The sequence below is a fragment of the Pelecanus crispus genome, chromosome 2 (assembly GCF_030463565.1).
Source record: "Pelecanus crispus isolate bPelCri1 chromosome 2, bPelCri1.pri, whole genome shotgun sequence".
Taxonomy (NCBI): domain Eukaryota; kingdom Metazoa; phylum Chordata; class Aves; order Pelecaniformes; family Pelecanidae; genus Pelecanus; species Pelecanus crispus.
The window spans coordinates 944001-965290 of NC_134644.1; the positions used below are offsets into that span (position 1 = coordinate 944001).

Genomic DNA, 21290 nt, shown 5'->3' on the forward strand with positions numbered 1-21290 from the left:
GAAAAATGGTTTCACTGAGATGATTAAAGCCCCCACTAGCATCTCGCCGGGGACGGGTATTTCTGTTACGGAAGCGTATTATTCCTCTTGATTTTTACAAAAGGATAAAACCTGACGCTTTCGTTTGAACTAGTGGCTGGATCCAGTAAATGCCGGCGTGCGGCAGGCAGGGGGTGGGGAGGAAGGAGTTTTGTCATGAATACAGGGGCACGGTGTGTCGTCACCGGCGCTGCCGGCTCGGCTCGCTCCGAGCTGGTGTCACAGCCGCGGGAGGGAGCGAAGCGGTCGGAGATGTCTCTCTCGAACAAGCAGCCCGCATCGCTCTCCGAATACAGCCAGCTGTGCAAAAGCAAGAACGCGGAGAGCTTCTCGGAAACCTTCCACTGCATGGAGTCCCCGAAAGACTTCGGCAAAACTGAATTCGAATGGCAGAGGACTGAGGGGAAGCTGAATGAGATTGGCTTGAATGTAAACTCGGGGGGACCGATTAAGGATGGGCTCGTTAAGAATGCCGGTTTCACGGATGAGGACAAGCTCTGCTTCTTTGAAGGAAAACTAGACAAAGAGCTAAAAATAGCTCAGAAAGACAAAAGAGAAATTGAGGTGCAAGGCAAAAAATACCAGGCAGCTGCAGGTCACCTTGAGAGCTGGTCTTTGATTTCTGAAACGTTTCCTTCTGCAGAAGGGAACTTTGCAAACCCTAAAACTACAGATTTTCATGTGGGACAGGCAGGAGCTGAAAAATCTGGTCCTGGGCTGGGTAAAAATGAAGCCATCACCGATCAGGAGAAAGCAGCCGGTAAGGCTGGAATGGAGACCAAATGCCAGCCAGACCCAAACCTGCCCCATCTGTCTGTGTCGGAGAGCGATCCCGGCAAATACGTGAAGGAACAGGAAATCAGTGTCTGGAACCCAAATTTCCACCCTATCCTGCCTAACAATTCGGGGTCGAAAGAAGCAACCGTGAAAAAAGATGGAGCCCCCAGCTATTGTGTAATTGGGGTGGTTAATGACAACTATGTGCAGAGCGGATTTTCTTCTTCCTCAACGGCATCTAAGCCAGAACCCCCAACTACCACCGTAGAGCTTGCACAAGATGACTCCAAAAGTAGTTACTTTAATAATACCGCTGAGATGGAGGAGGAGATGGAGGACAAGCTGAGCAGTGCAGATGACGGCAATTTTCTGAACAGGGCTGCCCACCAAAGGAAGGCAATGAGGCGTGCAATGTCAGAGTGCTCTCACTTGTCGGTGCCCCTAACCCTTAACCTGGCTGATAAATACCCCGAGCCCGTGCTTCGAGAAGACGTCGCCACTGGTCTGCTCTCTCCTAATAGCAGCCTGACCCAGTGCTCGAGCCCCACGGCCAGAAAGCCGGGCGCTCCGATGAAGAGGTCAATGACTGTGTCGGAAGAGCAAACATCTGTCTGCAGCTCGGGTCCCGAGCAGAGCCGTGCGGGGCTGCCCAGCCTGGTGGTGAAGGAGCATCCGTGCCTCCCGGCAGAGGAGCCGGCTGCCAAGAAGAGAGAGGAGTGGAACGGCGGCAGCAGCTCGGTCAAGAAAGAGCTGGGCAGCCCGGGTTTGTATCACAGCAAGCTGGAGCAAATCCCTGAAATCAGCGGCCAAGACAAAGAGAGGGAGGAGGTGGCAGCGAAGAGGGAGAAGAGAAATGCCACCGATGGAGCTGCTGGGTTTGATTCTCCGAAAAGCAAATGCACCGAGATGGAACCCAGCAAAACTGTTCCCCTGGAAAGAAAAGAAATTGAGGTCAGCGATGTGCAGAGCTCTCTGTCTCCCAAGCAAGGAGATCCACCACGTGATGGTATGTTGCTAATTTTTACCTCCCTGGGGAGCGAGCGGACGGTAGCTAGGAAGCGACTGACTGACTTCGCAGACTGCGGGGAGGGTGGGTGGCTCAGTGCACCTGAAAAGGCCGGCACGGTTCAGGTTCCGGTAGGTAGAACAAAGGATGTATTTTTGGATAGGTGAAAATGGAGGGAAAATGTAAAAAAAAAAAAAAAAATAATAATTTGCCTGGCTGGTTCCACAGCATTTGTTGCAGCAGCAGCCGTGAATTGCTTGCTGGGATCCTAAACCTGATGGGTCTCTCTCCAGTACCCTCCTGCCACCCCCTCTTGCGAGCGTAGGTACCCCTCTGATTTGCAAGCTGTATTGTTAGCGTGAGGGCGTTATCGAAGTTAAAACCTTTCAACCTGCGTCAAAAAGATCTGAGGATTGGGCTTTTCCCTTAAGCTTTTAGCACCTTTTGGTGTTTCTCTTGGAGGGGGCCAGCAAGAGTAAATGGGTAGAATGATTCACGTAGTTAAGCTCTTCCTAGCTGTTCCAGTGCTGACATTCAAAGTGGAATTTCCCCGTTCCTTTCTGTAACCCCTTTCCCAAAACCCCAGTTACAATGCAGCCTTTCCCGTTGCTGAGTGTCAATAGCAGCTTGTTTTATTTTGTAGTGTTGTGTTGTTTCAATAGCGCTGTGATGTATGAGCTCAGTCTTCCCGGATTTAAAATCTGTGAGAAGAGTGGGTAATCTTTGTTCTCAGTCCTGGAACAACATCTATGGCCCTCTTGCCAGTTCAGCCAGCAATAAACCTGCTTTTTTTTTCCCAGATTTTGGGTGCGGGGATGGTCTGTGTGCTTTGTCTGTCACCCGTATTAGCAAGAGCTTTGCATGGGAAGAGGAAAGAAAATGTGTCAGGGAATAAAGACAAAAGACTTGCGTGAGAATTTTTGCATCCGAGGACTCTTGTAGCCATCCAATGATTTTTGCTAAACCTTCAGAGGATGAATATAAAACTTGAAAGTGTAATACCCCGGTGTGAGAGAGTAACACGCGGGTGGGTAGAGGGATGCGCTGTTGAGGTGTAGCTCCAAAATGCTTCGTCTGGGTTGATCAGCTGAGCTCTCCGCAGCGGTGAGTGTGGAAAGGCAGGCTCTGGGTAAGGTGGGGTGCTGCGAGAACTGCACACCGGCGTTACCTCCTCCGGATTTGCGGTGTGTTAGTGACACCCAATGGTCAGTCTGTCGGCTCCCGGCTGCCTGCGCGAGGCTCTCATCATCCATCCTTCTCCCAGCTGTCAGCAAGCGCTTTCAACAGAACCCCACGCTGTAGCTAATTAGAGTTTTACTTTTCTCTCATCATTTCTCTAAGACGCTTCAATCTGCAAGTCTCACGGTCGGAGATGGGTAGAACGAGGTTTTGGCGATACGAACCTCCCCGCTCCGACGTGCCGGCATGTCTTATCTTCTCCCCTTCCCATTTTCTCGGCGTTACCTTGTTCCTTACGGTCTGCTCGGTGCGCAGATTTTCAAGAGCGCTGGCAGTCGTGAGATGAAGCGGTGTCAGTTTTGGTGGCAGCGCCTCCCGGATTGCAGGCGTCGGTCCTTCGGAGCCCGAACAGAGGCGTCGAGTCCTTTCAGGCAGGCAGGAGCCGTCGGCTCTCCCGTTGGTAGTCGCCAGAGCTTGATATCCCTTCTAAGACGGCTTCAGTTGATGCTGTGGGTTTGCTGGCATTTTTAGTTTGACTGGGAGGTGTGCTTGTCTCTCTCACTTGGGTTTCTCAGGGGCATTGAGAGAAAATAGAGCTTTTTGTTGGCTTTGTGAACTCCTGGCCGCAAGCCGCGGTTGGAGGGGCTGCCTGCAGTCGTGTTTGCTTGGGCGCAAGTAGGAGCTGCGCAGCCGTACGCTTACCCGCGCCCAGTTTTGTGCTTAAACACCAAAGGGGCAGCGGTCTTCTTGACAGCTTAAACATGACATGAGCAAAAGCAATGTTGGCAACAAATGTGGAACACGGTGGGGGGGGGGGGGGGGGAAGTACTGTATTGGTGCACACCTTTCATGTCAGAATTTCTGGTGCACACCTTTCATGTCAGAATTTCTGGGGTGGTGGGGTTTGCTGTCATCCCCTCTGCAACTGAAGTTTATTTGCAACAAGGCGAATTAGCAGGGAGGCTCGTATTTTGGACGACGAGGAAACCAGGTTTGGGTAGACTGGCAAATTCTGTCGAGCTGAAAAGGCAAGCATTTCAAAACACAGATACGTGGGATTTTTAAATCAGAAAAACGTTTAAAACATAATCTAAGTGGATTGACATGTTTTCCCCAGAGGGTCTGAGCGTCAGCGCTGTAAAGGTCACCGAGATAGGAACACTCCGAGTCTTCTGGTTGGGCTGCTTTTTGCAGGTGGCTGGTTTGTATTACCAAGGGGTTTTTTAAGCATCTAGGTTTAAAATTTCGTGTTCTCGCAATCTTTGCTTTAACAGCGAGTTTATCATCCTTACAACCATCGGTCTGAGCGTGAAGTGATACGGTAATAACTGAGTTGGCAGACAGCTCACAGGCTTCCCTGGGCAAGAATACGATAGAATTGTAACTTCTTTTTTACTCTTTTCTGCAAAATTAACAGCTGGTTAGGTTAGGTTTGGTTTGTTCTGTTGTGTACAATGCATCAGTAAGAAATAAACTCTGGATTTCTTCTCTCCAGGAAGAAAACATAGCAGTAGAAGCAATAAAATGTTTTCCTTGTTTTATATATGCGTAGTTTAGAAATAATTTTCAGAATGCAAGAGAAAACGGGCAGAAATTCCTTGGGTGTTTCTGAAATGCTTTCAGACTTTCTATGATGAGATTTTCTTCCTCTCCCCTGTTAATAAGCAGAGAGGCGGTTATGCTAAAAATAACTCAACCAAGCAAGCGGTCTCGGCTGTAAGTATGGAACTGATTCTAAATCTGTCCTTTGCATTTTATTCACGGCTAAATTACCCGTTCATATCCTTATCAACTTCCCCTCCTTCAGCCTCAGTTTTCTCCTTGCAGGTCTCCTTCCAGTCACAAGGCAACGTGCCCAAAATGGCCAGCGTCTCTCTTTTATCTGACAGAAATATGTTTTTCCTTCTCCTTGTTAATTCTTCTATTTTTCTGCCTGTCCTATCTGTTCATTCTGAACTTAGCGCTTACATTCAGGGTAACAACTTTTATCACTTGCACCTTTTTTCATCCTAAAAATTCTTGAAAGAATTGTCCAACCTGATTCTAATCATTTCAGTGGCATCCCTCAGCACTTCTGCCAAAGGTAGATTTCCTTGGTCCTTCCCGGCCAGGGTTTGTCTGGTTTGGTGTTTTTGCTAAACCTCTGCTACTCCTGTTTTTTGCGGTGACCTAGAATTGTACATAAAGTACTTCTTTCTTGCAGATAGTTGGGTGTTAGTATGATGACACGTTTAGTTTAATTTCTTTCTAAAAATTGTCAAAAAGGCGTACCCGTTCAAATCTCTCACACACCCGCCGCAGGTATTCGAAGCAAGGAGATCCTGGCTGCAGGTTAGTCCTGATCGGAGCTGAGCCGCAGAACTTGTTCCAGTCCCTTAGTAAATCAGCGGTCACTGCAGATTCTCACCAAAACAAGCGGTCGCATTGTTTCCTGCACTGAACAATAGATCTGATTCACGTTCACATTGTGTGTACGCTGTCGTGTGATTTATTGCACGTACCTAATATGTCACCTCCAATGGTATCACCTAGATAAGCGGTGTCGTTCACCACTGCCTTCACCTTCTGCCTCTTCTCATTTTCTTTGAATTTCCTCCAACTTGAAATATTTCCTGCTCTGAAATACCAGAAATTCCAGGCCCCGCTGGACCACGCTGAGCTGGGACTGTCACCTCTGACACTCAGCAGCTCAGCGTATGCATCAGAAAAATTGTCCTGGTTTTCTGACTCTTGTTTCTTTATAAATCCATAAACAAGGGCTGCAATACAGTGTAACTTCTGAATCTCCTGGAGGGTTGTTTTGGTTGGGTTTTTTTTTTTTTTTCAGAACACTTTGTGGTTTGAATAAACACAGAATCCGAGACTTCCAACATGACTGAGTTAGGCTGTGATAGCCTGTCGCCTCAGGTTTACACAGATTAAAGTTAATTATGGGATTAGGAAATATCAGCCCAGCTACCTTGTAATGAACTAATGATACTTGTTCAAGTAATGTTAGTGGTGTGGATGGTGGCTTGCTAACAGGGCTCCTTGCCAGATGAAATCATGCTTTTAATGAGAAAGAAAAGAAAGAAAGGATCGCAGGCTGCGGGAAGGAGGCGATGAAGGCACCGGTGATAAACAACAGTGCCTGATACGGGCTGTGGATAGTTCAGTGAAAACTCTTACTTGGTGTATGCACGTTCAGCCTTAAGTATAAAATAAACAGTGGCATCTCTCAGGGACCGAGCTGAAAATCGATGCTGGAAGTCTTGTCATCATTGTGTAGATCAGGTGGGTTCCCCATTCTCTAACACCTGCTGTGCTTTCTCAAAAATGGCAAAAACTACCGGGCATTCGAGGGAGACTGCCTTCGAAGCAGTGGTTTACAGCAGACACGTGAGCTCTCCTCTTTCCCCTTCCTCCGGGGCAGAGACGGGAAGGGCAAGGAGAGGTTCAGTAGCACAAGACGGGTTGAGGGCAGCGCGTGCCGGTCTCGTGCAGGGATCGTGTTTGTGGCGGTGCAGTGCTCATCCCTGGAAATCCCTGCTGCAAGCTTGAGGTGACAAGCGTGGCAGGACTTAAAGAATGGGTACGTCAATGGATGGATCTTCAAGGTATGCTGGATAGGATAAAAGTATATAAAATGTCATGCTTCAAGCCCAAGGCCAGGGATGTATCAGCTGATAGAAGCATTAGAAAGACCCCTGGGACCGGCTTCTCTGTGGCACGTTGTTGATATCAGATGACACGCAAGAAGTTGAAGTTGGACGAGTTGGATCATTGATAACATCTTATCTTTGTGCTTAAGTGTTCAGAGACAGGATCGTGCTTGTAATTGTTTTGCATTTTGAACAGTACGGAATTGCAGTTTTACGCCTTCAGGTACTGAAAGTGCCGCCGGTGTCCCCTAGCCCAAGCTCGAGCAGCCACCTGGAGATGCTCTGAGGTTTCGTCAGCGCTCAGACCAGCCTTAGGGACAGACCGAAATACGAATTCAGGCGGCGTTTCTTCCCTCCTCCCCGCTTGATATCCCTTCTAAGGCAGCTTCAGTTGATGTTGTGGGTTTGCTGGTATTTTTAGTTTGACTGGGAGGTGTGCTTGTCTCTCTCACTTGGGTTTCTCAGGGGCATTGACAGAAAATAGAGCTTTTGTTGGCTTTGTGAATGCGCTTCCACTTTTGTCAATGAAAAGGGAAAAAGTTTGTGATTTTGTTAGCTTGCTTTATATCCAGCATCAAATTTTTAGCACAGTATTACAGTCAAACAGAGTATTTTAATTACTCTAAGTAGCTGTTTGATTTCAGTTCATGCCGTGTTAGGTAAAGATGGCAAATAGTTTAGGTTGTTCTAGAAGAACAAGTTCTGATTTAGGGTTTCCCTTCCTGGGTAAAAAGTAGAGTCCTAACAAATCAACCTAGGTTTACAAGATGCAGGCAAAGAGCACATCTGGTTTATTCCTCAATTCTTGATTCTTGATAACAAGTGAAAATGTACACATTGAGTCGCATTTGGTGCCAAATAAAATGCTTAGCTATTCTGTGTTTGGGTCAAGCGGGAGACATTTTATTTAGCCTTTTCTGGAGAGGAGAAAGCAGATAAGGGTTGTATTTCTGCTTAAACTGAGATTTGTTAAATTTGTAGATACTTTTGTCTTAAGAGCCTTAAACAAAAAGGCTTTATTTGATGGTGATTTTTCTGATGAAGCCGCTCCTGGGTGGTGATGGATAAGCAAGAGCGAGCTCCTGCCTCTGCAGCATTTCTGGCAAAAGCAGTGTTTAACATGCTCTGGTTTTGTTTCTAAGGTTGCTTACGTTTAAGAGGGAGAGTAAAGACGGCCATTGCCTTACTGCTTAATCTATTTCTCTTAATGGATTTTCAGTTGATGACTCTAATCCCTATGAGAATTATGGAGCCGTTTCATTGAATGATGTTTTCGTTCAGCTTAGCCTGCTAAATATCCCTTGCTGGGGATATGGAAGATGAGCGCCTGGCCTTGTTCACAAGAAGCACGTTTGAACGCAGCTGCGAGTCCCCTTCCATTTTGAAGCACGTAAATGAGCCAGCCTGGATGAGTGACCAGGGGCAAGGCAGGGGACGTGCAGACCCCATAAAATGGGAGCCAATACCTTACCAAGCGCGACAGGTAGGAGATGAGAGCATTTAAGTGATGGAGGCTCAAGTACCCACTGAAATGCTCGCTTAGCTAGTCTATAAAGGGGAGAAAGAAAGACAAGACGTCAAGTTTTTTAAATCTTCCAGATGCACAGTATGTAGTTACTGCTGTCCTTTATCTTCACTTTAGCTTTTGTTTACCACAGTACCAGCAAATAGAAATACTTGCTTTTGGCCTTTTGAGATGAGCCTGGTATGTTATACCGGGGTCTTCACCTGTTGCTTTTGATGTGGAGATTGAATTTTTGGGAATGCTTGTTCTTGAGTAAGTTGCTGCATGATGTTTGAGAAATACATGCACATAGGCTTTTACTCTGAGATTCTGAGTTCCATGATTTATAAAACAATGCAGTAACATGGTTTAACTTTAAAAAGATACTCATGGGTATGTTTCTATAAGTACTTTTTCCTAATTTTACTTCTTTGGGGAAGGAAACACAAACAGTAAAGCTTTTCAGATTTAGTGCCTCCTTTTTTTTTTCCCCACACACAGTAACAGCTTTCATGAGAGAGCTGTTACTGCAAAACTGATGGTGAAGGGATCTGAAAGACTGAAGGTCTGTGTTTGCTCTCCTCTTGGGTTCCAGCTCAGTGTCACCTCGCATGAGCTGTAACCCTGATGGTTTTGTTTCTGTATTTGTAGAGGAGAAGCAATAATGCTACTGTTGTAAGGATTTTAGAGATGTCATAAGGATGCTTTTGTGTGGCTTTCCTTCACCAAATGGAGTTCTAGGAATTCAGAAAGAAGAGAGAACAAACTAGAAAAAATTATATCAATTTATAAATCCATTATGCACTTGTGTTCGGAATACGATGTATAAATCCGCATGTTGTCCTCTGCCTCAAAAAGGTTGTAATAGAATTAGAAGTATGATAAATAAAGGCATTATATTAGAGAAGTTCATGTGGGGAATGGCCAAATAAACTGAGACTCTTTAGCCTGGAAGAGAGAAGACTTGGAGAGGGAGGTGGTTGTGATTGCTGTCTGTAAAGTCATCAATGACATGAAAGTTGTGAACAAGAGAAGACTGTTCAGTTTTTCCAGTATAAGAATATGGGTCATCAAACGAAAATAGCAGCAGCAGATGAAAGCAAATGATGCTGGGTGACTTGTGAGCAATTTGCAGTGAAGCTGTAAAACATCTTGCGCCAGGAATTTGTGAATTGTGATTTTTTTTTTTTTTTTTTTTTTTTAACCATGAGGCTAGTCAAGTATTGGAGGAGAAGCCCCAAGATGTGGAATCTCTATCCTTGGAGATGCTCAGAATAGCATTGAAAAACCCCCGAGCAATCTGGTATAATTTTTAAGTGGGGAATTGGGCTAAATGACCTCCAGATATCCCTTCCAACCTACGTTGTTCTGCTGTTCTAATGTTGAATGATTACATGGGCTCAAAGGCTGTTGGACAAGCAGGTAGTCTCTAGACTGCAAGTCACAGGATGGTGAGAGATTTTTTTTTTGAGGAGGAGGAGGAGAGTGGGGTGGTTTTTTTCTCCTTATGGTTAGGAAAACTATGTATAGTTATTCATGATCAGGACTTGGCTTCAAGAAGGCAAATGATTAATTGCATACAACGTGGGCATCCTCCACTATGTAGCTGTAATACAGAGTCACTTAGACTGGAACAGGTTTAACCCCCGACTCAAAACCACGTGTAAGTAGATCAGGTTGCTCCAGGGCCATGTGTGTCCCTTCCAGGTCTGAATGTCTCCAAGGATGGAGATCTCGCAGTCTCTTTGGGCCTCTTCCAGTGTTTGCCCTCCCTCACATTGAAGAAGTTTTTCCTTATATTTGGAAATTATGCTGGCCATGACTGTAAGCAACCTGATCTGCTGAGACCTGCTTTGAGTGATGGGTTGGGCTGCTGACCTCTGAGGTCCCTTCCAACCCTTCATTGCTCTGTGGTCCTATCTTGCTTGACCACTTTGGTATATCCATGCAGGCAGATTGCTGAATTCTCACAATAACACTGTGCAATAGGTACAATTGCATTTTGAGTAATGAGTTCAAGGTTAAAATCACAAAGCATGGAATACTGTGTCCAGTTTTGGGCCCCTCAGCACAAGAAGGACATTGGGGTGCTGGAGCGTGTCCAGAGAAGGGCAGCGGAGCTGGGGCAGGGTCTGGAGCACAGGGCTGGTGGGGAGCGGCTGAGGGAGCTGGGGGTGTTCAGCCTGGAGAAGAGGAGGCTGAGGGGAGACCTCATCGCTCTCTACAACTCCCTGAAAGGAGGTTGTACTGAGGTGGGTGTTGGTCTCTTCTCCCAAGTAGTTAACGATAGGACAAGAGGAAATGGGCTCAAGTTGCACCAGGGAGGTTCAGATTGGATATTGGGAGAAATTTCTTTACGGAAAGAGTGGCCAAGCACTGGACCAGGCTGCCCAGAGAGGTGGGGGAGTCCCCATCCCTGGAAGTGTTCAAAAAAAGGGCAGAGGTGGCACTTGGGGCCATGGTTTAGTGGGCATGGGGGTGTTGGGTTGATGGTTGGACCGATGATCTTAGAGATCCTTTCCAACCTTAGTGATTCCCAGTTTTTACTTTCATTAAAAATGATCCAGCCACCAAGCCAGGAGGCGTGGGGTTGCTACTCTCTCCTTAATTGGTTTAGTGGTGGACTTGGTAGTGTAGGTTAATGGTTGGACTGGATGATCTTAAAGGTCTCTTCCAACCTAAATGATTCCATGATTCTATGATTCTATACGCATTGTCTTAGCTCTCACTATGTGGGTTTGCAATCTTCCTTTTTATGTTAGGCTAGTACAGCTCGAAGGAGCGGCGTGGCAGTTGGTGTCACCCTGCCCTTCCTTACTGCGTTACTCTGCTGCTTCATTCAGAAGTGTGAAGGGGAACGCCACCTCTGCTGTTGTTTTCTGATTGCCCAGCTCTTCTCTTTTCAGGCTTCAGCAGCTTTTGCCCCCACTTTGTTGCTGCTTTTGAGGAAGAGCCCCTCTTAGCATCTGCAAAACTCCATCAAAACACTGAGTTTGGTTTGTCTTGTTCCTTGGTCTTTTTCAAAAGACACCTGTGTGGTTTTCAGACAAAAAATCAACCAAAAAAAAAATCAGCCAAGCTCTCCATCATCATGCCTTTTTTATTATTATTATTCATTTGGAGGGAGGTTCCGTACATCCTTGTGATACGAAGGGGAAATGCTCCATTCCTTAACCTTCTAATGAGAGAAAGTCTCCCTAGAGGAAAGATAACCAGAGGAAAAGCTTTGACATTAGAATCTTGTGGTGGTTTTCTGTGGATGTAGTGGAATGGGTTGGGTCTGAATGACTAGCTGTAACGTTGTGCTTGAAGGCTCCTTGGAAAGTTGTTCTCTTGAGCTGTGTTAGTGCTATGTAGGAAGCTTTGGAGAGAGACTCACTGTTCAAACAGGGAAGTTTTTTTGAAGAAATAATAGGCAGTCTATTTAAACATTAACATTGAGCCTTGGAGGACAGCTTTGGTCTTTTATACGGCTGATAAGGTAGCTGTTCTGCAGTTTGTTCTTTTGGGGGGAAAAAGATATCATTCCATTGCATCATGCAACCATTGCATCATCTACTTGGATTACTTTATAACACGTTACGTTTCTTCTAATGGTAATTCATCTGCTGCTAGTAACCACAGAGAGAGTGGCAGTATGTATAGAAGTAAGAGGTTAAGGATAAAATGTTAAGAGTCTCCTCAGACACTAAGGGTCTTGTGTAAACAACTTGTTACGAGTGGCTGCTGATACCTCAAAATCAGGATGAATTGCCTTTCAGGACACCGTGCCTACTCCACGGCTGCGTGGATGGCCCCACAGGCTTTATTTGCGTCACAGTATTTAAACTTGGCTGTGGGAGGCAGAATTATAAATTTTCTCATTAGTGGCTTTTTAATGGCTCACTCTGCTTGTATGTGACGAACATAATGATTCATGTTTTCCATAATTTTTAAGATCTATAGGAAGAGTATTGCCCCCTTTTACAACAAGGAGCTGAAGCTTTGGGGTTTTTTTTGTGTCAGTTTTGGCACAGATCATCTAATTTTTACTATTTATGCTGAAAAATCACCACTGCTTATTTGCTAAGAGTTTTGTTCCCTCTGACTTCAGTTTTATCTGAACGCCATGTGGTCTTGTTTGCTGGGTCCTTCATCCAGCAATGGCAAATACCTGGTTTCTGGTGACAAATTTATTTTAAAAATACGCTTTTTAAATTGTTGGCCTTAGGCTGCCTTTTGCCAAACACAGTTTCAGCGCTACAGCTTCTGCCTGTGGTCTTGCCTGTGTGTTACGACAGCTCGGGGACTGCCTTTGGGTAAGGTGTGGTCGACCAACCTGGCGCTACAGCGGTGAGTGCTCTGGCAAGGCTGGGGCAGGGTCAGTAGGGGAGAAGTCTGGTTTCTGCCACCTACGAGTTGTGTAGGTCTTGTTTTGCTGGGCTCCATCCTCCCAGGAACCTGGAAGAGGTGGCTTGTACGCCGCGGACGTGGGGTTGGTGTGGATGCAGCCTGGGAATCCCCGGGAGATGGGCTGCTGGGCATGGCTAACACGGGGAGTCACCGGAGGCTCCAGCCAGCAAGAGGGTTTAAACTACGGGGCGGGCTTTTTTCCAGTGAATTATAACGTCACTGAATTTGAGCAGATTTTTTGTATGAGATTTTATGTATCATTTTTTGTGTTCAAGAAACGGGTGGATGTAGCACTCTGGGACGTGGTATAGTGGGCATGGGGGTGTTGGGTTGATGGTTGGACTGATGATCTTGAGTTCCTTTCCAACCTTAATGATTTCTAGTTTTACTTGCATTAAAAAATAATTCAGCCCCCAAGCCATTAACACATTAAATTAGTTATTCCTCTACTCTTAATTGGTTGAGTGGTGGCCTTGGCAGCATTAGGTTAATGGTTGGACTGGATGATCTTGAAGGGCTTTTCCAACCTGAACGATTTGATGGTTCTATATGAAAGACGTCTGACAGCAAGGCTGCATCTGCCAGTGTCAGGCTCCTGCAGCAGCTGAGAGCGAAACCTTGTCAAGGAAGACATGGCAATTATCTTTGATACGCAGGATGGCCGTCTTCAGCGTTCTTCTCAGAACTGGCCTGTTTTGTCTACAGTCATCTTGAGGCAGACAGGTGCTATAAATAGGAGGTAACCAGAGCACAGTGTCCGTGTAAGAAGTGCCGGGCCACCCGGGGGTCCCTCCTCCACGCAGCGCGTCAGGAATCCCGACCATCCCTCCTTCCGCCGGCTGGAGCGTGTCTGAAGGACGCATGGTATCGCTGTTGAGGGAGACATAAGCACCACTTATCACGTTCGCTCTTTCATAACTGACGTCTGTAAAACCTCAGACGAAATTCTGGCGTTCGCGATTTGTGGGTTTAGTCGTTATTGTGGAGTCATTTGTTCCCTCCGGCGCGCTTAGATGTGAATAACTTCTTCCAGCGTCACTCTCGGAAACTGTGAAGCGGTGGTGCCTCGCAGTACTGTGAACGGACGCGTACAAAAAAGCTTGGCTTCCACTATTAAAAACAGCTCAGCGAGTAGCAAATGGTGCAGCTTGCCATTGCAGTGAGTAGCAGCAGGGAGAGAGTAACCCTGACGGCAGGATTATGCCTTTGAGTTCAGCGGTGGAAGGTGCCAGATTGGAATGTCCTTCCCTTTCTCCTTCAAGCCCCCGTCTCCCTTTCCCCCAGGAGTAATTCCGTTCTGGGCGCTGACTCAGCTGAGCCGAATTTTCTCTGTCGGTGAACGCCACGGGGAGCAGGAGCTGCGGCGGCTGGAGGAGCCCTGCTCTGGGCAGAGCAGCAAGCCCTGCTACAGCTCCCAGCAAAATGTCTTTGAAATACCTTTCAGAGGTGTGTTGCCATGCTTGGAGGAACAAGCAAACTGAAAAGTCTCTTAAATAGTTCTTGCAGACTAATGAACAAATTTCATTAAGATTTGTTAATGTTGAACATGAGCTCATGTTGAACATGAGCCAGCAGCGTGCCCAGGTGGCCAAGGCGGCCAACAGCATCCTGGCTTGTGTCAGGGATAGCGTGGCCAGCAGGAGCAGGGCAGGGATCGTCCCCCTGTGCTCGGCACTGGGGAGGCCGCACCTGGAATGCTGTGTCCAGTTTTGGGCCCCTCAGCACAAGAAGGACATTGGGGTGCTGGAGCGTGTCCAGAGAAGGGCAGCGGAGCTGGGGCAGGGTGTGGAGCACAGGGCTGGTGGGGAGCGGCTGAGGGAGCTGGGGGTGTTCAGCCTGGAGAAGAGGAGGCTGAGGGGAGACCTGATTGCTCTGCAGCTCCTGGCAGGAGGGGGCAGGGAGGGGGGTCGGGCTCTGCTCCCAAGGAACCAGCGATGGGATGAGAGGGAATGGGCTCAAGCTGCACCAGGGGAGGTTTAGGTTGGAAATTAGGAAAAATTTCTTTACGGAAAGGGTGGTCAAGCATTGGACCAGGCTGCCCAGAGAGGTGGGGGAGTCCCCATCCCTGGAAGTGTTCAAAAAACGGGCAGAGGTGGCACCTGGGGACATGGTTTAGTCTGGTCTACCCTTGATTGGTTTAGTGTGGACTTGGCAGTGTAGGTTAATGGTTGGACTGGATGATCTTAAAGGTCTTTTCCAACCTAAACGATTCCATGATTCTAAGATTTGGCAGCTTTTCCTTATATTCCCCATAACCAGGAAATCTTCCCAGGCAGCTCTGCTCTGTGTAGGAGAGAGTGCCCTCATAATTGAACGATGAATGAAAGCAGATGTGCTGGTGAGCACATGGGGTTGTTACCCAAATTGAAGCAGCACAAACCAAAACTGTCCTTCTGTAATCCCTTGGGCTTGTACACCCCGCTGGATCGGAGGCCACGAGATGGAACCTGCATAATGGTCCTGTGGCCCCCGAAACAGGAGAGTTCCCTACCCCGCTCTCCGGGGTTCATCGTTGCTGTTGGAGGTGTTTAAAAGACGCGTAGATGTGGCGCTTAGGGACATGGTTTAGTGGTGGACTCGGCAGTGCGAGGTCAATGGTTGGACCTGATGATCTTAAGGGTCTTTTCCAACCTGAACGATTCCGCGATTCTGTTATTTATAGATGCGAGTTGCCTAACCTGTTTGTGTGCTGTCCTGCAGCCTAGCTCCATCAGCTTGGTGATGCTACATTTATGGTTTACAATTAAAAAAAAAAAAAAAAAAAAGTCCTATTTGTTTCGTAGAGCCTTAACGTACTCTCTGATAATTTTGGGTGTTGAAGTTACTCACTCCAAATTTCTTGCGTAGTAGCCCGTATTTGATGAAGTGACATGAAATAACATGAAATTCATGTTGTCGTTAGTTCAGAAGCACGGAAGCTGCTAGAGTTTAAATCCTGAAACGTTGGAAGTCGCGGGGTTTTGAGGAGCTGCATTAGGCTCCCTGAGCAGACGAATTCGCGTTGCTGCGTGGATGCTGTGGTACTGCCATCAAGCGAGAGGTTTACTGTTCCTGCTAAACGTGCCGAAATAATACAGGACAGGTAACTTCCAACGGGCGGAAAGTGCCCTTGACGTTGGAGATATTTGAGACTGGTGGGATTCAAAATAAAGCCATCCCCAGGCGGGGGTCCCGGGAGCAGAGAGCAGTGGATGGACAGAAGGTTGTTATTCCGAACCGGGAACCGTCGACAACGCTTGCTCTTTCTGGTGTTGCTGTAGATAAAACTGACAAATTAAATGAGGGAGAATATAAAGGTTTACTGAAATGCAGTGGAGAAAACCAGTATAGAGGAACCATTATAGATTAGCTACAAAAAAAATGGGCTTTCTAGGTGAACGTGAACGATTCTTCAGAATTTTGCATTAAGACCAGTGTCCAGCCTGTACATCTTGGTGCTTGTTTTCCGTCACAAGTCTTTTTTGTATGCCTAAGATGCTAAACCCAGTGCTGCAAAACATTTAGTGTGTCTTGGAAGCTAAATGGCTAGGAAGAGGTGAATGCAATGCAAGGAAAAAAGCCTTCTAAACTTGTCCTGGACTCAGAAAAATAGATAACAATGAGAAAACCATCCCGCTGTTGAGCGTCGCCGGGGCAGGCAGAAGGCACGATTTTGTTTTATGTTGCTTGTTTCAACAGTGGTGTTTGTACCAGAACTGAACCGTCCTCTGAGACGCTCCCTTCAAGACTGACAAGCAAGAAAATGGGAAATAGAAATAGTAATTGTCAAAAGATGGGGAAAACAACCTTTTTACTGTTGAATTGTTACACTATTGTCTGGTGGGCCCTTAGCACGCGCCGCAGCATCACAAGCTGCCGCGTTGTTATAAAAAGAAACATCCAACACAGATGCGCTTTATTTTAATCCCTGGATGACGAGGGAAGATGCATAAGTTTGTGATGGGTTGTTTGCGCCGTATCCTTCGTAAAATTGAAACGCCAGAGGAATTGCAGCGGAAGACAGCTCGTAGCAGTGCAGTTGTACAGCTGAGAATTAGCGTTGTAGACGCTGCTTGTAGGGAAGTTGCCTCTTGCGCGTCTCGTGGTGCAAAGCAGCGTGGCAGTTCTGCTGTAGGATTTCTAAGGTTCAGGGAGAAAACTGGGTGAAGCTGCTGCAAAATTAATGTCTGGTTATATTGTTTGCTTTGGAGGGCAGCAGGTGGCCTTCTCCTGGGGGCTGGACCATGCTTTAGAGCCTGGATTTTAAAAGGAGGTGAGGTGGCCGCTCTGCTGCTGTCAGGAGAGCGTGTGTGTTCGCTGTCCCCACCCAGCGCCACAACCTCGGGCGGCAATGGCAAAAAAATGAGCAATCACGGAGCAAAACCGGCAGCCCTTGTATCCGAATCTAAGCTTTGCGCTGTGGAACGCCGCGTGCAGTGGCGTGACTCGACGGTTGCCGCACTAACAGGGGTCGGTGTGATCCACGCGTGTTAGAAAGAGATTTCCGTGTTCCTGCTTCCCTGTGCGACCCTTCCCGTTAGCAGTCCGGCTCCCTTCGGCTGCCGGGAATCCTCCCTGCTTGCGGAGAGCTGCAGCGGGGGGATGCGGGCAGAAGAGCGGTCAAGAAGAAGAAACAGCCCTAATGAGAGGGAGGGATTTTAATGGTGCCCTACTTCAGGATAAGTCAGAGTATAGAACCTGGAAGAGGTCAGAACTTCACCATTAACATTCCAACAACTCATTTTAATAACTTGAAAGATGGGAAGGTTTGCTATTTTAATTAAACCAGAGGTTTCCTTCATCTGCTGTCTGTCTTTTCCCACTGGAATAATAGGAAAAATTGGATGCTAATGGCATCTGGATGAACCTGTCCTGTTACAAGGAAAATTTTTTTTTCCTGTAGGTGTTCTGATTTGGGGGAAATTTTCCAGAAACAGCCAATCTGTAACTGTCTCACTTCTGTCTCCTTCTGCTACTGTGTTGAATAATAGTAAACTAAAAAAAAATTTACATATATCTATAAAAAAAAAAAAAAAGCTCAAACTTACGAAGTCTCCCTTCCTTTTTTTTTTCTCCCAGCAAAACCAGAAGAGACCAAACCAGCTGAAGCTGTGACAGGGAACGATATCACAGCACCTCCCAACAAGGAGCTTCCTCCCAGCCCTGAGAAGAAGACAAAGGTAGGCGTCGCTTCACCTTCAGCGTCTTCGCTTCCGTGGCTTTTATTTGCCGGCTTTTCTGCTTCTTAAGCTGCGGCAACACCAGTCCTGTTTTCTGAGCTGCCGTTTGTGACCCGTTGTACTGAAACAAAGACGTCCGGTGACGAAGTTGCAAACAACTCGGCCTGTAGCAGTGTGACTGAAAGTGGATTTAATAAATAGGTGGCAAGCTTTATTTAAATTCATTCTCTGGTGGGTATCGGTGGTGTAGAAGTAGTGAACATGTATGACAACACTTCTGCTACGCTGATCCTCTCCTAGTTGTTTACAGCACATTTATTTGCATTACAATTAGCACTCCGAGCTCCTGCTCAGGATCTGATATTCTCTTATTTTAGGGCTGTTTATGACACATGAGAGATACCTGCTGTCAGGAGCTTGCAGCATTCAGCAAAATCCAACCCCAAATTCGTAGAGCAGTGGTAAGGGCAGGGGGTTCTCAGCAGACGGATGACCACCAGAGCTGATGGGATGAGGATTTAGAGCTTGCAGTCCGTTGTGTGCCTGTAATTGGAAAGCAGCGTCCTGCCTATTGCACACAGGACTAGATGCCAGGAACACCCAATTACTAATCCCAGCTTTACCAGCGATTCCTTCTGTTGCTTTAGATGTTGCTGGAATAAATCCTGTTCCCTTTGAATTGAATGGCAAAACTCCACTGGGCTCCGAAGGCAGCCCTCTTCTGCTGCTTCATTTTGGTCTTTTTGTTACGCTCAGAAAACAGAAAGCTAATTTCTTTTGTTGTTGTTGTTTCATTTAAAATATCATTTTTATGTTCTTGCAGCTCAATGTTTTGGTTTACAATGCGCTTTTTTTTGTTGTTGTTGTATTTTTTTTGTTTTGATACTGGATTTTGCTTTTTGAAAAAAACATAAAGCCTGCCGCATCCACACCATCTACAAAGCCTGCAGCAACGAAAGCCAGGCCCCTGTCCGCTACCAGCCCCAAACGGCCAGCCTCTGCCACGCCTGGCCCAAACAAAAAACCCACGAGCCCTACTGCAGGTCCTACTTCAGCCACTACTCCTAAACGCCCAGCCACCAGTACTACACGTCCCTCCACCTTAACTCCAAAAGAGACCAAACCAAAGGTAAGAAACAATTTACTTTTGCGTGGGAGCTCCCAGAACTTCTGTACATGTCAACTTACCAGCTGTCTTGCCCAAGAGTCAAAACATAATTCTAGTGCTAATCATGGGAGAGTAAGACCAGGAATGTGATTCACTGCGTTGCGAGAGCTGCACGTTATGCCTATCAGCTTCCTCTAACCCACTTACGGCGTCGAGTCCCAAGCATTCAGTTGTGTCATCGCAGAGGAGAAAATTGTGCTTGGCTGTATTACCACAATTTCCCTTGTGAACTGTTGTGAAGTACACAAGATAATTCTTTCTTTCTTTCTGTTACTAAAGGAGGAGGGGTTTTTAAATATAGATACACTACAAACATAAGATAACTCTTAAATCCAGACAAGAGCATGGCAAAACTGAATGGAGAGCTTCGATATTAATATTGGGGGGGGGGAAAATCAGTTTAAACACTTCAGTATTTCCCCCCGATTGTCTCTTTATGATGTCTGGTCATTATAAAAACTGTACAAAGATAATTGATAATACACTTATGTGCTTAGGAAATATTGGAGATTTGTAATTCTCCAATAAGAGAAGATTTGCGGCCAGTTCTTGGTGTTGCATCTTAAAGCTGAAGTAGGGTATCTGTGTGTAACGTCAAGAATGGGAAATGTCCCTTGAATCTTCCCGACGTTAACTTGTGGTACGATATAGTAGAAGAATTCAAATTTGAAAGGGAATGTTGAAACCTATTTCAGAAGCTTTCAGTTGGTGTCTAAATGCTAGCGTTTCTACTACACATTTAAGCTTAAATAATGGCATTTGTGTGTCTCTTAAAAGTAACTAACTAAAAATGTCAAAAAGAGCATGAAAGCACAGGCATAAATCTGGACTTTTTCTGTGAACCAGTGTCTTCAGTTTGGGGTTTTTTGCACGATTCTGAATCCCATTTTGATGAAATCGAAATCTCGTCTCATTTGTTCCCATGCATTAAGTCACTATTTAATATTTAAGAGGTCAGTCAGTTGACAAACAAGTGGCTTACCAGGGGCAGACGTGAAATAGTTTTCCAAGTGAGGAATGAGCCATGGACACCTAATTCTTATGTCCACAGTGTTTTAATGAATGCCGCCTTAGCTTAGGAAGCATTTCTGCTCACGAAGGAAAGAAATCTCTCCCAGAAGTATTGCTAGTGGACTGACATTTTCCATTTTGCTCAGAAATCAAAACTCTGTCCGCATCTGTAAATGGCCTCCACACATTAATGCTGAAACAGATCTGGATGAGTTCTGATATTCAGCAGGGTCTGTGCACTGAATACAGTCAGTTGCTTCTGCATGCCTTAATTACGTTTCTCATCTTCTGCATTATGATGTTTCAGCAGTGCCTAGCTTTAAGAATTTAAACAACTTCCATTTATTTCAGGCTTTTTGTTGGCCAACGCTTTGAAGAGACTGTCAGTGAAATACTGGCTTTAATGTGGCCTGTTCATTTTCAGGTTGCAGATGCGAAGACCACAGAGAAGCGGACCTCGCTTTCGAAGCCTCCGTCATCTGCCACTCCTAGAACTACTGTCAAGAGCACCCCTACTACTCCTAGGACAACGGCAGCGTCGCCAGTCACTGCAGCTGCTGCTGCGAAAAATACTGCTACTTCTCCACCGAAGAGGCCAACATGTAAGTGGTCTCTTGTTTTTCTTCAGACCTCTCTGACCAGCTGCCAGTTTCTGTTTGAGTAGCACCGTTGGTTCACGCTGTGATGTCTTTCTCACGTATTCCGGTACGCTGGTGGCTTTTTCCTGTATGTAGGTTATCCTGTGGCCTCACCAGTTTCGTCTCCTAATAAACAAGCTTGTGATCTTCAGGTTCAAAAGGAGGGGGGAAAAAAAAAAGCCAACCCTTGAAATGTAGTCACTTAGGAGAAGCCGTAGCTGCTGTTAACCGGTACTTCTGAGAGGTGTGAACTGGCCTACCTGTCAGTCGGGAGTCGACGAAGCTTAGCGATAGCTGAAATCTCAACCCTTTTAATACAACACAAGATCAGACCCTGTGCTAAGGCACAGAGACCGTAGGTCACACTTTTTTTCCTCTCCAGGGTTTCCTCTTCCAAAAACAAATCTGAATGACCTTCAAGGCCAACTTGGATCAGCTCTGTGCAGTTCAAGCTCAATACAATTACTGAACATGCTTGATTTAAGAAAGGAGGTGCTATTACCTCTTCATTTTGCCATAGTAACAGTTAGAATAAACACTAAAACCAATTTAAAACTTGGGAAAAGCAAATCTCCAGAAAAGGACTTGAAGCACTCAAACTAGTGCATCTGAAAACCAAAAAAGGTTGAACAGAAGTGGAGGGTTTTTTACTAGTGCAGGAAGAATTTGGAACTGAAATCACATCAGGTTCATCAGAAAACTGTATCCCACTCCTCTTGCCAAAGAGGGAACTTCCCATGAGTTTAACACAGTCAGCATGAAACACGAGCAGCTAT

General features: G+C 46.2%; 1 protein-coding gene across 1 annotated transcript in view; it reads left to right on the plus strand.

Annotated features, from left to right (window-relative positions):
• The window catches only part of MAP4 (microtubule associated protein 4), a 135699-nt gene that overhangs the window by 86538 nt on the left and 27871 nt on the right, over positions 1–21290 (plus strand). Inside the window, exons 12-14 of the mRNA XM_075706514.1 lie at positions 17597–17697; positions 18614–18826; positions 20301–20478. Of these exons, the coding sequence (XP_075562629.1) occupies positions 17597–17697; positions 18614–18826; positions 20301–20478 (492 nt within the window). The remainder of the gene's footprint in view (positions 1–17596; positions 17698–18613; positions 18827–20300; positions 20479–21290) is intronic.